This window comes from Anarhichas minor, unplaced genomic scaffold (assembly GCF_050575085.1).
Source record: "Anarhichas minor isolate MPS153535 unplaced genomic scaffold, ASM5057508v1 ptg000123l, whole genome shotgun sequence".
NCBI lineage: Eukaryota > Metazoa > Chordata > Actinopteri > Perciformes > Anarhichadidae > Anarhichas > Anarhichas minor.
This window is the reverse complement of record NW_027466569.1, coordinates 689,543-704,283: the sequence shown is the minus strand read 5'-3', so window position 1 is coordinate 704,283 and position 14,741 is coordinate 689,543. Positions and strand designations below refer to the sequence as shown.

The window sequence follows — 14,741 nt, the reverse complement described above, 5'->3', positions numbered from 1 at the left end:
AAGAATGTTTCCTTTACAGAAACAGAGATCAGCACATTCAGCTCCGTCTAGGTTGTAGATAAACAGATTTAATCAGTGCCCTTTTATTGGGAATCAACCTCATGTTCACACACGTATATTCAGAAGATTTTGCAACCTAAATAAACACTGTGAGGTGCAGCAGAGGGCAGAACATGTGATCAGCAGACTCACCTGGAGAGAGATTCACCTTTCTTGTGCGTGTGTGTGTGGGTGTGTTTGTGTTGGTGTGTGTGTGTGTGTGTGTGGGGGGGGGGGGGGGGGGGGCAGATTAGATGCAGCCTGTAGTCCCTCCCCCCCGCAGCTCTCCTCTATATATACACCGAGAGAGACGGAGAGGACAAGGCTCTCTGCACCGACTCTCTCTCACAAACACTCTGATTCAGTTCTTCCTCCTGTGAAGACGGAGTACAGACACACAGACGGACAGACGGACAGACGGACAGAGAGACAGTCAGACAGTCAGAGAGACAGGCAGTCAGACAGACAGACAGACAGATAGAGAGACAGACAGGTAAACCAGGGTGTCTCTCTGTCTCTCTCTCCTCCTCCTTGTTGATGATGGATGACTACACTCTCCCCTTCTGGATTTACCTGGGCGTGCTCGCCGTGTTCATCGGCGGGGCCATGAAGAAGATCCTGGCGTCTCACCTGGGTGCCGCCCCCCCCCTGGTGGCGTGGCTGGGCGCCACCGTGCTGGTGGAGCGCCTGTGGGCGTTCTGCCTGCCGGCGGCGCTGCTGCTGCTGGCGCTGCTTCTGGGCCTCGCCTGCTGCCTGTACTCCGCCGCCAGGACCGGCCCGACGCACGCCGACGCCGACATGCACGCTCCGCACGGCAAGGCCGTCCTCATCACAGGTAGGGAAGAGGCCCCGCCCACTCTCTCAGGTGTTTTGTACCCCGTGTTATAGGATGTAGAGTCAAACTTCTGTCTCCTTAAACTGGCTTCTTTCTGAGAAAAGCGTGATTTTTTGTTTGTTTGATTTGTTCTTCTGAAGGCGTGACGACTATAACTGACTTCATAGACTCTGAAAGTTTATGACGTCTTTGTTCTTCCAAACATAACTTCAGCTGAAGCTTTTAAAAACATTCAATCTGCTGATCAAACGAGACTTTTTTTATTTATTTATTTTTCTTAAATTGGATCAAAATCTTCAGCAGTTATTTAAACCTCATGTTGTTTTTTGTGTCAAAACTTTAGTTTAACGTCCAGCAAGAGATCCAAAAGTTTCCAAAGATCCCAGTAAATAGAATCACAAGAGAATAAAGTAAATGTTCAGACAGAATAAAGTAAATGTTCAGACAGAATAAAGTAAATGTTCAGACAGAATAAAGTAAATGTTCAGACAGAATAAAGGAAATGTTCAGATAGAATAAAGTAAATGTTCAGAGAGAATAAAGTAAATGTTCAGATAGAATAAAGTAAATGTTCAGAGAGAATAAAGTAAATGTTAAGAGAGAATAAAGTAAATGTTCAGAGAGAATAAAGTAAATGTTCAGACAGAATAAAGTAAATGTTCAGAGAGAATAAAGTAAATGTTCAGAGAGAATAAATTAAATGTTCAGACAGAATAAAGTAAATGTTCAGATAGAATAAAGTAAATGTTCAGAGAGAATAAAGTAAATGTTCAGATAGAATAAAGTAAATGTTCAGAGAGAATAAAGTAAATGTTCAGACAGAATAAAGTAAATGTTCAGATAGAATAAAGTAAATGTTCAGATAGAATAAAGTAAATGTTCAGAGAGAATAAAGTAAATGTTCAGATAGAATAAAGTAAATGTTCAGAGAGAATAAAGTAAATGTTCAGAGAGAATAAAGTAAATGTTCAGTAATTAAACGTGATGTGTGACTTTAAAGAGTTTAAGAGGTTCAAAGTTTACTCGTCTTTTGTGTGTAAATAAGACGAGGTCACACTCACTGAACCCACTTTAAGATCTGTGTGTGTGTGTGTGTGTGTGTGTGTGTATGTGTCTCTGTGTGTCAAACAATAGCCGGGGGAGGGGGGATATTCCCCTTCACAATAAAAGAGGAAATCATTGGCAGAGTAATCACAGGTCAGTACGAGTGTTTTGTCCCACTTTCTGTTATCAGAGAGCCTGATAACAGCACTGATTATGTGTGTGTGTGTGTTAGTGTGTGTGTGTGTGTGTGTGTGTGTGTGTGTGTCTGTGTGTGTGTGTCTGTGAACCGACCAATCACAGCGTAGCGTCGCTCTGCTCCACAGACTCTCATTTAGGGTTTCTGGTTTCGTGGTTTTTGGATCTTCTTGTTTCACTTCAATAAACGGACGTGAGGTCCGATTACAGTCTGGACGCCGTCACGCTCTCGTGGCCCGGCGAGCGTTTTTGGCTCCTGAATATCAGGCGATGACTATAAGACCAGATTTAAAAACTGGGTCCAGAGCTCGAGATCTCTCAATCAGCCACTCGTCTTCATCAGCTCTGTTGGTGAAGGTCAGCGTGAGGTCACTCTGGAAATAAGAGCAGAGGCTTAAAAAAAAGAAAAGTTCTCAGTAAACCTCTTAGAAAGCTAATTGAGCTGTTGGACAAAGAGCCACATTCTTGGGGGGATGAGGACCGGAGGTGGGGGGTGCTGTTGAGGAAACAGACCCTTTAGAGTCCTGGACCCAAACCGCTGAGGATCCAGTACTGACCAGATGAATCCACCACACATGAAGAGGGAAATGTGTCTGGATCCAGACCTGAGAGTCTTGTGGCCCTCACAGGGTTCAGGGATCCAAACAGGTCTGGTTCTGTTCTCTGAGGATGAGGTGTCCTCACCTGTACAGGTTGTCCTCTTACAGACATCTCAACTCAACCACTTAAGCCAGAGCGCCCCCTTTTTTGGGGGCTATGGAGAAAGTTTAGCATATACCGTCAGACAAAATGCACTTATCACGAACGAATATAGTGATGTTGCACATCAGATTAAACAGCAGAACCTGGGCTACAAGAATATGTAAGCCGTTTTTACATGCTCCAAACACAACTTAAACAACAACTAAATAAATTACCAAATATCAAAATCCATATAGCGCCACCTAGTCAACCCACTCGCCACATTTCTGGTTCTACCGCTGTGGTATTTTATGCAATACACACACACGATACCTCAAAAGAAAGCAGACACTCCATCAAATCCAGCTACACAAAGCATCAGCGAGATATGAGCCAAAGAACACCAACAACAGAAATCGCTTCATCAAACGATAGTTGTAAGATTTCTCTTACCTTTGCTGTTTTTCATCGATATTTATATTTTCCCGGTAATTCAGACTGAGATACGTTAGACCTACGTCCTGTGTTACACTAAAATCATTCCGGGCGTTTCTAGGTGGCTGTGGGTCCAAGCAGGAAGTATAAGAATCACCTTGCGTCATAGCCAGCAGGTTTCACAGGGCGGCGCCCTGCTGATTCTGATTGGCTAACAGTGCTGTCAATATCATTTTGGTCAGTATAGCTAAATTATATTGGCTCTAACGCTTCAAATGAGGTGTCAATCACTGAAATCGACCAATGGGTTGCTGAGATAGAGCCCTGCATACTCACAGGGGTCTGACATCGAGAAAAACTCCAGTACACAGAGACTCAGAGAGGATTCTGGCTTTCAAAATAAAACCCAAACTGCTGTAATTGGATGTATTGAACACCATCAGTGATATACAAGTGAAATGTATAGTTTGGTACATGAGAAAATTTAAATGGCACACATGGTTCCAAAATGACCATTTTGGTGACCTCGCCTGACCTCTCTGTACTAAAACCTCTAACTTTGTTCTGCTGCACTTTATCAAAGTCAAACTTTGCAGAGAGACTGTTCACATATTGTGCTATGTTTGGGAGAGGGTTTAGACCTGCAGCTGCATCATTCCAAAGACATAATCATCCTGAAAGTGCTTTTTTTGTTTAGGCGAACCTGAAACTTTTCAATTTGTGCTGTGTCCCATCTTCATTTACTCTTAACCAGTAACATATATACTGATATTTATTTCATCCGAACAAATCACACAAGTGTTCCCTTTATTATAACACCAACATTATTCAAATAGACCTTGTAGTTGCAGAGATATACTCATTTTAGTATGGGTATGCAATTTTCAAGCAGAGGCCTAAAAAATAGGTCTGTTTTGAACTTAAATCAAGATACTTCTGATACGCAGTTAGCCACAGCGTCTAGTCCAGAAGCTAGCTTCTGTGTAAGAGCAGAGGTGACAGTAAAGTTTTTGGGTTAGGGTTACCCTGCTATATGTTCTTGTTCCCTGAATCTCTACAGAGGAGGTGGTGAAGTTATTGTGACCCGTCATCCATAACAGGTCAAACTTATTAAAGAGTTAGCAGATAATTCACGAGTCCCCCAAAGTCATATCTTATCTCATCATATCTACAAATAAAACTGTAAAAAAGAGCAAATAAAATCCCTCCAGATACTCCTTGCCTCCTGATTCAGATGTTGAGTATTATGGGATCTTTCCTGTGCACTGGAGTCAAACTCTGAAATGAATACGATTTGGGTTGAAAAACACCAGAAATGTTAAAACCTTCTGGTGACGAGCAACCCCCATTTGGGGGTTGAGCGAGACCGTTTAGGGTGGTACCGTGGTTCCGAATGGACTTTTTATCAAGAAATATCAAAAATGCTCCAGACATATTAAATACCGAATTAACAAAGAAAGTCTGGGCAAAATCATCATACCAGCCATTATACACAGTTATACACAAACTAATTCAATAAACTAGAAGATTTATCACAAAATCACGGATTTTTCTCCAAAAATCGGCGAACTGTGCACCCGATTTTCATCTTCCATCACAAAGCCGGCAGCGATCATGGAGGATGGATACATGATTCCGCACTAGGGCTCGATACCGCGTCAACTCACAGTCTTCGAATTCACCTCCGTCAAACCATTCAAAAGTTACATGAACAAAGCCAACAAACAACCAATCCATTGAAATGCGATGCAGCGAAAATAGCCCCTCTCTCCACTCTCTCTCTGCATTGAAATGAACGTGCTGGGACCTTTTATGAAGAAATGGGCAGCATTTTCCTGCTGGACCAATGGATTTTACACATAGGGGTTGTGCCAATCATATCGAGATTTTGAGTGGCTAAAAGGCTGTCAATCTTCGAAATAATCCGCGTAGTGCTTTCGTTACTCTCTTCCGTGTTCAACAAGGTGTCACATGATGAAATCCACCAATCACAGTCCTTACAGAGGCTTACATAGACACGGACTGAGAGGAGATTTTTTTATGGAGGAGAGACATGAGAGCTGAAAATGATGCCAAACTGCTTTATTACGATGTATTGAACACTCTTAGTGATAAGGCAAGTGAATATATAGTTAATATATAGTTATATAGTATATCAAATTAGAATAGAGCAGCGCAAAAGCTGTTTCCAAAAATGAGAATTTGGCTTGAAACTCCTCATTAATGCTGGCCTGCTTCACTCAATCTAAGTAAAATGTGCTTGTAGAGACCACAAACATGTTGTGCTATGACTGTGGAGTATTTTTAGGCTTCAATCTGCATAATTTCAAATAAATATTTTCAATAAAAGTGCTTTTTTTTCAGGCGAACCTGAAACTTTTCAATTTGAGCTGTGTGCATCTTCATTCACTATTAACCAGTAACATATACACAATATTTACACATCTGAGCAAGTGTCTCACAAGTTCTACCTGTATTATACCATCAAAATTATTAAAATAGACCTTGTAGTTTAAGATTTACAGTCTTTTAAGTATGGGTATGCAATTTTTGAGCAGAGGCCTAAAAATAGGGCTATGGTTTAAAAGGTTTTTAAAGTGACAAAGAACTTTCATGTTGTGTTGATTGTGTCGCCCCCTGTGGACTAAAATGGTAGTGTTTCACCAGAGTCCCTTTAGAAAATCTCTCGTTTTACTACAGCAGGGTCTGACAGCCTGCCCCTCTCAGTCCTGGTTCTGGTTCTCCTGTGAATCTCTTCCTTCCAGCGGGCCTGGATCTCTGAGTTTCTGGTGAACCTTCATGCTGTTAATCATCTGGTCTGGTTTTTGCTGAGACTCGAACACATTCGATCAATATGACGGCAAAGGGAAGGAGGTGGGCGTGGCCTTTAGGAATAAAAGCTCAAATCTTCCCTCTCAGTATTTCGGTGGTTTCTATGAAGCTTCAGTCCGGACTCTCAGGAGACGCTGGTCTCTGGTCCAAAGGTTTAGTTACACAGCTGTAGTTAAACAAAAGAAAAACAAGAACACAAATCCATCGTTAGACCTTTAAAACATCACTTTCTATTCTAAGTAATAAGGAAGTTAACTGGTTGTTTTCTTTCCTTATTGACTTGAATTCTCTTTGTCTTATTTTCTCCTCATCTTTTCCTTTTGTTCTTCCTTCTTCATGTTTTTATTCTACTTCTTTGTTTTTGTTATTTTTACCCCTCGGCCATGTTTTTCTTTTCTTCTTCTCTTTCATCTCATCTACATTTCCTTCTCCTAACCCCCCCACTCCTCCTCTCTATATTTAACTGCTTCTTCCTCTCAGTCACTTCATGTCAGCAGAATGTTCATCAAGAGTTCAACTTTATGCAAATTCAGACCAATCAGTTCAGCAGCTTCCTGTGAGGATCAGAATCCTGATTTCAGATCTCTGACGATCACTCAAGAGTTCCTCGTGCTCCTCGTCGGTTCCTCCTCCGATCACATGACCTGTTCCTCCTCCGATCACATGACCTGTTCCTCCTCCGATCACATGACCTGTTCCTCCTCCGATCACATGACCTGTTTCTCCTCCGATCACATGACCTGTTTCTCCTCCGATCACATGACCTGTTTCTCCTCCGATCACATGACCTGTTCCTCCTCCGATCACATGACCTGTTCCTCCTCCGATCAAGTTTCTAATTGATGAAGTGATGAAGACCTTCAGAGAGTTCTCTCAGAGAAAACGGTTTGACTGCAACGGAACAAACAGCAGGAGAGAACACCTGTCACATGTTCTCAGTTCACGAGGACGAGATTCATCGATTCTGCTCTTTCAGAACACGTGTGCTGTCTGACGGACTGGCTTCAGGACCTTTTTTATAAACACACTTGTGTTGCTGAATGAGCTCCATTGAGAGTTGTGTGAGTGAACTCTGTGTGACCCTCTCGTGGTTTCATTCCTCACTTCTAGATGATGACCTCGTCCTCTGACAGCAGTGATTAACAGTCAACGTGATGTTGTTGGAGCCGTGATGTTTTCCAGGTGTATTTCCTGAACATCCTGAACTGTCGACCGCAGCACATGGCTCTCCTGAAGCCTTCTAATGAGACGTCGAGTGACGCCTCACATGCTCGTCCTCTGCTAATTTCAACTTGTAACGCACAGCTGCAGATGCGCTGAGTATCTCAGGATCAGTTTATTTATGGTCAGCAGAAGCTCATTTCTGTCAGGTCATAAATAGATGAACAGTTAGACATGATAAGAATACAAATAGCTTTAAAAGAGAACAGTTTGAGGAGTTTCTAAAGCCGTCTGCTGGTGACCTCGTTAGTTTAGGTCACGTTGTGTTAAAGTGAATCGTCATCTCTGAAGGAGGAGCTGCTGTGCAGATGTTGAGATGTTGAGGCCTCCACCCAGAGACAGATGTGTGTTTTGACCTCTCTCTATTCTGCACACATCCACATTTATTTCTTCATCCGAGGGGCCCCTCCGAGCCCTCGGGCCTCATTACGTAACGCTGCTCCTCCTCAGAGCCCGAATCCGTCTCCCGCGGCGACAACAACCCCCCCGACTTTCTGTTCTATGGAGATGAATCTTTGGCTCTAAATGGTCCGTTTACACTGGGCATGTTCCAGAGAGAGAGAGAGAGATCCTCCACCAGGACCGACTGCATCTCCGTCGGCCTCTCTGGACCTCAGAGACGGAGGCTCGCTGTGAGGTCGGCAGAGACAGGATGAAGAAGACTTTACTCAGAGACATGTGAAACATTCTCCTCCATCTGTAGAAGAACACACGGAGACCAACATATTTATTGTGTTGAAACTCTTTTCAGAGTCATAAAGTTCATAATTTTCCTCTTTTATAATCAGAGTTCTGACAGCTCTGTCTGTCATCACCCATCTGAATATGTAACTCTGTGTGTGTGTGTGTGTGTGTGTGTGTGTGTGTCTGTGTGTGTGTGTGTGTGTGTGTGTGTGTGTGTGTGTGGTCATGATCAGCTGCACACTGAGCTCCTGTAACATGCAGCACAGCGCTGGTATTTACTTCTGGAGCCAGCGTTTCTCTCTTTCTGTTCTTGGGACGTGACTGGAAACCCTCCAAGGACACGGTGTGCAGCAGCGTGCCAACAGCCTCCGCGCTCTCGCCAGCAGAGCTCTTTCAGACACAAAAGGAACAAACAGAACAGTGAGTACCGCCAGGGATCAGGTTGTAGGTGCCGGGACTTCTGGGAAACATGGGGCGAGCTGCGGGTAATGTGACCTTATCCCCACGGCGGCTGGTTTCTGAGGGACCCTTCTGAGAAAACATACGTGGGCACGATGGCGTCTGCTCTTTGTTTCTCTGCACGGTGTCGAGCTCTGACATTCAGTTCTCAGGATTGTTCATCATTTCATTCAATAAAGTTAAATAATAAAACTGAAGATGGAGAAAGCTCTCTGAGCTAACAAGCTTGCTAACTGACAGTTAGCTCATTTGCTAACGGTACAATACGTCTTTTAAAAGCTCTTCGATGTCTCAATTTAATTCATCTCCATTGATCTGTGATTGATGGGTTTCTGTACGCTGAGCAGTGTAATTACAGCGTTGAGGCAATAAATTACAACAATGTTTTCGTTGTCTCTATTTGTGCTGACTGATGAATGTGACCGAGAACTGATGCCGGATCAGTCTCTGTCCAAACCTGCCCGCTATCCAAACAACTGCTGGGCAATGAGCCAATCAGAGCTGCAGCAGGAGGACGAGGATGATGATGTCATAGTCTGCTCTGTTTTCACTCCAAACAGGTGAAAAGTGATCTGAGATTAAGAGTCAGGACATCGATCCAATCCACTGCTCTGGAGCTGCAGAGGATGTTACGCGCTGACATGGGATCAAATCCTAGGAAATAGGAACATTTATATAGATAATACATGACCAACCAAGATTTAGATTCTTAGTCGTGGACCCAGTTATCATACTTTCAAATCAGATAATAATGGGGGTGACCGTGGCTTACTGGGTAGAGAGGGTTGTCCGCCAACCGAAAGGTCACCGGTTTGATCCTCAGCTGCACCGTGTCCTGTGTCGAAGTGTCCCTGAGCAAGACACTGAACCCCTAACTGCTCCCTGGGCGCCTGTCATTGGCAGCCCACTGCTCCCTATATACAGGGATGGGTCAAATGCAGAGAATAATTTCCCCACTGTGGGACTAATAAAGGAATGTTTCTTTCTTTCTTCTTCTTAATCTACTGTTAAAACACTGTAAAATCTTTCTGTTTATGGCTGCTTTATTAACTGGACATTTTTCACAGAATTAATAATTTTCTCGTGTCAAAATCAATTTTTAAGATCTTAACCAGGGTCATGGCTTTGGGGGGGCACCGTCTCCTTCAGTTGTAGATGAAGTAAATGGCGGTGTTCGTTGACTTTACTTGTGTGGTGATTCTATTGACAGGAGTTTGAGTGCAGCTCAGTCTGTGGTCCTGACCTCACCAGGTGATAATGAGTCGGTCCTTGTGTCCCTGCAGGATGTGACTCTGGTTTTGGTAACGCGACGGCGAAGCATCTGGACGCTCTTGGCTTCGAGGTGTTCGCCACAGTGTTGGACCTGTCGGGAGACGGAGCCAGAGATCTGCAGAGGACCTGCTCCACCCATCTCACCCTCCTCCAGGTGGACATCACCCAGCCACAGCAGGTCCAACAAGCCCTGCTGGACACCAAGGCCAAGCTGGGCCTCAAAGGTAACGACCGTCTGCTGAAGCCAAACCACAGCTTGTTCTGGGACCAGATGGCTGTTTCATTTAAACGCTCTGTGGTGGTGCTCACTGTTTACAGCATCAGTGTGTTTTACTGTTTACAAGAATACATGATGACTTTCTAGGAAATCACTGAACTGAAGCAGAAGAGACGGGATGGAAACAACTAAATCACTCTTGAGTTGATTTAAGAGGAGTGACTGAGGAGTACATACGAGGACAATCTGAGGAATACATGAGGGGTATATGAGGAGTAACTGAGGACTTATAACAATACAGTAAACTGAAACAAAACAAAACAAGGTAATAAACACACTATAACTCTGCCCAGACACAAGCCTCTTACTGTGAGACGACTTCGTAGCAGTCGATGTGGTTCTTCGAGTTTCTTGGTTAAACTCGGAGTCCGGAGCTTCAACCTGTGCGGTGTTAAACCCTTCGTATGCAAGTGGGGATTTCTCGGAAGTTAAGGGGATTCTCATCCTTAGGACTGGCAAAATGTCGATGTTAACGGGGAGAGAACGTGGCATAGAAGTTATCCGTTCTCTCCTTCGGTCTATTGTTTGTCCAGCGAAGTTAAGACTATGATCTAGGGTTTCTTCAAAAGCAACGTTGTTTCTGAACCTCCTTCCACCAACTCAGGTCTGACGGGACGGCCCAGAGCTGGAGGTGACGCAGAGTTTTATAGATTCTGTGACATCAGGTCGCAGCACAGGGAATCCCTGTGGAGCCTGTGGTCATTGTCCAATGACTCATTGGCAATGAGATAGTGTTGAGTTTGTGTGTGTGTGTGTGTGTGTTCGGCAGGTCTGTGGGGTTTGGTGAACAACGCCGGCGTGTGCGTGAACTTCGGAGACGTCGAGCTTTCGCTGATGTCAAACTTCCGCGGCTGCATGGACGTCAACTTCTTCGGCACGCTGAGCGTCACCAAGAGCTTCCTGCCGCTGCTGCGACAGGCCAAAGGTCGCATCGTCACCATCTCCAGCCCCGCCGGTGTGTTCCCGACACACACACACACACACACACACACACACACACACACACACACACACGAATAAATCAGACATTATGAAATAAAAAAAACACATATAATAATCATATAAATCAACCAATAATTGAGTAAGTGGTCGGTCACCTCACAGGAAGTGGATGTAGTCATCGTGACGTCTCTCGTTGGTTTGTGGACTGCTGTTATGAAGCCTCGATTTCAGAGATTTTGTCTGTCACCATCTTATGTTCGTTATGCAACCAGTGAACAGGAAGTGACCATATCTGGACTGAGGAGGAGTGACGTAGAGACGCCGTATACGTCTCTGGTAGAGACCTGTCAATCACTGTGTAGCCCCGCCCTAAAGCATCCCCTGCTTTATGGTCTGTTTGACTCTAAATGGACCATAATGTACTAAATGAACATCATGCTGTATTGAAGAAGACCTGAAACTAGAGATTGAGACCATAAACTCATGTTTACAATGTTTACTGAGGTAATAAATCAAGAGAGAAGTAGAGTCATTTTCTCATAGACTTCTATACAACCAGAGGAGTCGCCCCCTGGTGGACACTAGAGAGAATGCAGCTTTAACACATGAAGCTCATTGGTCAGTGTGTGTGTGATGTCATGGTGATGTCGTGATGATGTCATACCTGTGTTTTCAGGTGACCAGCCGTTTCCCTGTCTGGCAGCGTACGGAGCATCTAAAGCAGCTCTCAACCTCCTGATCAACACTCTGAGACATGAGCTGGAGCCTTGGGGGGTCCAAGTGTCCACCATCCTGCCGTCCTCCTTCAAGACAGGTAACACCACCCACATCTACACCACCCACATCTACACCACATCTACATCACCACATCTACACCACCACCTCTACACCATATCTACACCACCACCTCTACACCACCACATCTACACCACCACATCTACACCACCACCTCTACACCACATCTACACCACCACATCTACACCACCACATCTACACCATCACATATACACCACCTCTACACCACCACCTATACACCACCACCTATACACCACCTCTACACCATCACATCTACACCACCTCTACACCACCACATCTACACCACCACCTCTACACCACCACATCTACACCACCACATCTACACCATCACATCTACACCACCACCTCTACACCATCACATCTACACCACCTCTACACCACCTCTACACCACCACCACATCTACACCATCACATCTACACCACCACATCTACACCACCTCATCTACACCACCTCTACACCACCACCTCTACACCACCACCTCTATACCACCACCTCTACACCATCACATCTACACCACCACATCTACACCACCACCTCTATACCACCACATCTACACCATCACATCTACACCACCACCTCTATACCATCACATCTACACCACCTCTACACCACCACATCTATACTACCACCTCTACACCACCACATCTATACCACCACCTCTACACCACCTCCTCTCCTCCACGGATCTCTATGTAAACTAAAGATGTGTCCTCGGGTGAAGGTAGGACTTGTGATGAGCTGTGATCAGCTGATCTGGTCTCTGCTGGGCCTCAGAATGTAAACAAGAGACCACAAACAGCCAATCACAGTGTTATTGATCCTCACTGGTCTCCTTCCTGCCACCGTTGAGTCCTCCAGGCTGCGTTCTGTGTTGTGGTTTGAGCATGATGACAGACCTCCTGCTGAGCAGAACGAGGACCACATGGACCATCTGTTCTCTCACAAACTACAAATTGCTGACTCGTGATTCTGAGGTTGGATGTGATTAGAGACTGTTGGCCGATAGAAGCCTGTTGCTCGTCTCCTCGGTTTGTTTTCTCAGTGGGGGTTTAAAAAAAAACACAATGTCATCAGGAGACTTTCAGGATTCACAAAAGAGACTTAACTTAACTGTCACGATCAGGCTTTGGCTTCTGTGTTCTGTGTCTTTGTGTGTTTCTTTCTGTAGCTCCTCACTCTACCTGTCAGTCACTCCCTCAGCACCAGTCTAACTCCCTTCACCTGCCCCTGATCACTAATCAAACACTCCCTCATCAGCACAACTCTCCTCACCTGTTCTAGCCACTATTTAAACCCCTGCCTCCCAGTCACCCACTACCAGATCATTGTTTTTGTGTTCATACCTACACACCCGTTTTTGCTTGTCCTGTTCCCGGTTTCCCAGTCTGTCTGCCCTGCCTCGTCGTCTCTTGTCTCGTCCCTGGATTCCCTGTGTGTTTTTGTAGTGTTCACGTTCTAAGTTAAGTGTTTATTAAATTCCATTTCATAACTTCTGGTCTGCGGTTGAGTCCACCACCATGCCCCGTGACATTAACTTAACCGGGTCATTGTGTTGAGACATAGACGGGACAGATTTCCATCAGCCGGGCACACTTTATCCTGCTGCTCTCTTTAATCCGGAAGATTCAAGCTCACGCTGAGACTGCTGACTCAGCGTTTACACTAAATATGTTACGACATGTTTCTGCTTCTCAGGAAAATCATTTGAGTGCTTCATACTCTCATTACCTCAGAATGCAGATGTCTAACATGCAGTTAAAATTGGAGGAGTGTCTGTTAACCAGTCAGCAAGGTCGCCTCCTCTTCTTCTCATCTCCTCGTCTCTTCCTGCCTATGACTCAGAAATCAATCTCAGACTCTGAGGATGTCTCGAGTCCTTAAAAGCGCATCTTGAGAATAGAGGAGGCTCGTTAGTGAAGCTATGAGTGGTGTTTCTTGCAGAAGTGACACGTTTTAAGGAGGCGTGACAGCTGACCCCAGGTGCATTATGGGACATAAGGTTCAGTCAGGATATCTCCGATTGAATCCGTTTCTCAAAAACAACAAACTGCAGCATGTTGGAGACACTGAATTAGATCTTATTGTGTAGTTAATATGCACGTCATTCCATTATTTTCTCAAGATAACAAACAATGCTCCTTTAAAAAAATCCTGATATCAAAGTGTAACAAACTATTCAACATTTTAAACTTCACTTCATTTCTTCAAACCCTTTGAATGAGTTGTTACCGTCTAACAAAGCATGCTGGGATCCTGTTTCTGGGGAGTTTCTTGAAGTTGAATTAAACTTAATAAAACATATATATATATTCAAACAGCCCTGTAACCGTGTTAACCCTGAGCTGGGTTCTCCTCTGCAGGTCACTCCAGTAACCACGCCCACTGGGAGCGGCAGCACAAGCAGCTGCTGCAGGGTCTTCCCCCGGCGCTACTGGAGGACTACGGCGAGGACTACCTGACGGAGACCAAGGAGCTGTTCCACCGCTACGCCAGTCAGGCCAACCCGGACCTGAGCCCCGTCACGGAGACCATCGTCCAGGCGCTGCTGTCTCCGAGGCCCCAGGCGCGCTACTTTGCGGGACCCGGCGTCGGCCTCATGTACTTGATCCATAGCTACTGCCCCTTCAGCCTCAGCAACCGCTTCCTGCAGAAACTCTTCCTGAAGAAGACGCTGGCGCCGCGCGCCCTGAGGAAGCAGTCGGGCTTTGACCTGAACCTCCACAACAACAACAACAACAACAACAACAACAACGAGGAGGAGGAGGAGAAGCTCAAGTAGCTGAGAGACAAAGAGGGCCACGTCTGTAACATGGAGCTGTTTCTTTTTCTATGTGATGTTTTTTAAAACTGCTGAAGGGATCAAAATGGTTCCTCTTTGTTTTCTGTAATTGTCTGGCCGATGTGGCGCCCCCTTGTGGACACACCCGGAGGTCAAAGGGGCCCTTTGAAAGGTAAAATGGTCCACAGGTCGGTCAGAGAACTCTTCACCTCCATCAGCGAGATCAGCT

General features: G+C 45.0%; 1 protein-coding gene across 1 annotated transcript; it reads left to right on the top strand.

The window, feature by feature from the left end:
* Positions 1-576: 576 nt before the first annotated feature.
* Positions 577-14,512, top strand: hsd11b2 (hydroxysteroid (11-beta) dehydrogenase 2). The gene is made up of 5 exons (XM_076083197.1): positions 577-874; positions 9,709-9,921; positions 10,744-10,929; positions 11,593-11,730; positions 14,094-14,512. Exons 1-5 carry the CDS (start codon positions 577-579, stop codon positions 14,510-14,512), a joined length of 1,254 nt encoding a protein of 417 aa, XP_075939312.1.
* The last annotated feature ends 229 nt before the right edge of the window (positions 14,513-14,741 follow it).

What these genes read in the sequence shown, in the direction of transcription:
- hsd11b2 (XM_076083197.1), top strand. Translation starts at nt 577, where the DNA reads ATGATGGATGACTACACTCTCCCCTTCTGGATTTACCTGGGCGTGCTC. An exon ending in CACCATCTCCAGCCCCGCCG is followed by an intron (nt 10,930 to 11,592) that starts GTGTGTTCCCGA and finishes CTGTGTTTTCAG; the next exon opens with GTGACCAGCCGTTTCCCTGT. An exon ending in GCCGTCCTCCTTCAAGACAG is followed by an intron (nt 11,731 to 14,093) that starts GTAACACCACCC and finishes TCTCCTCTGCAG; the next exon opens with GTCACTCCAGTAACCACGCC.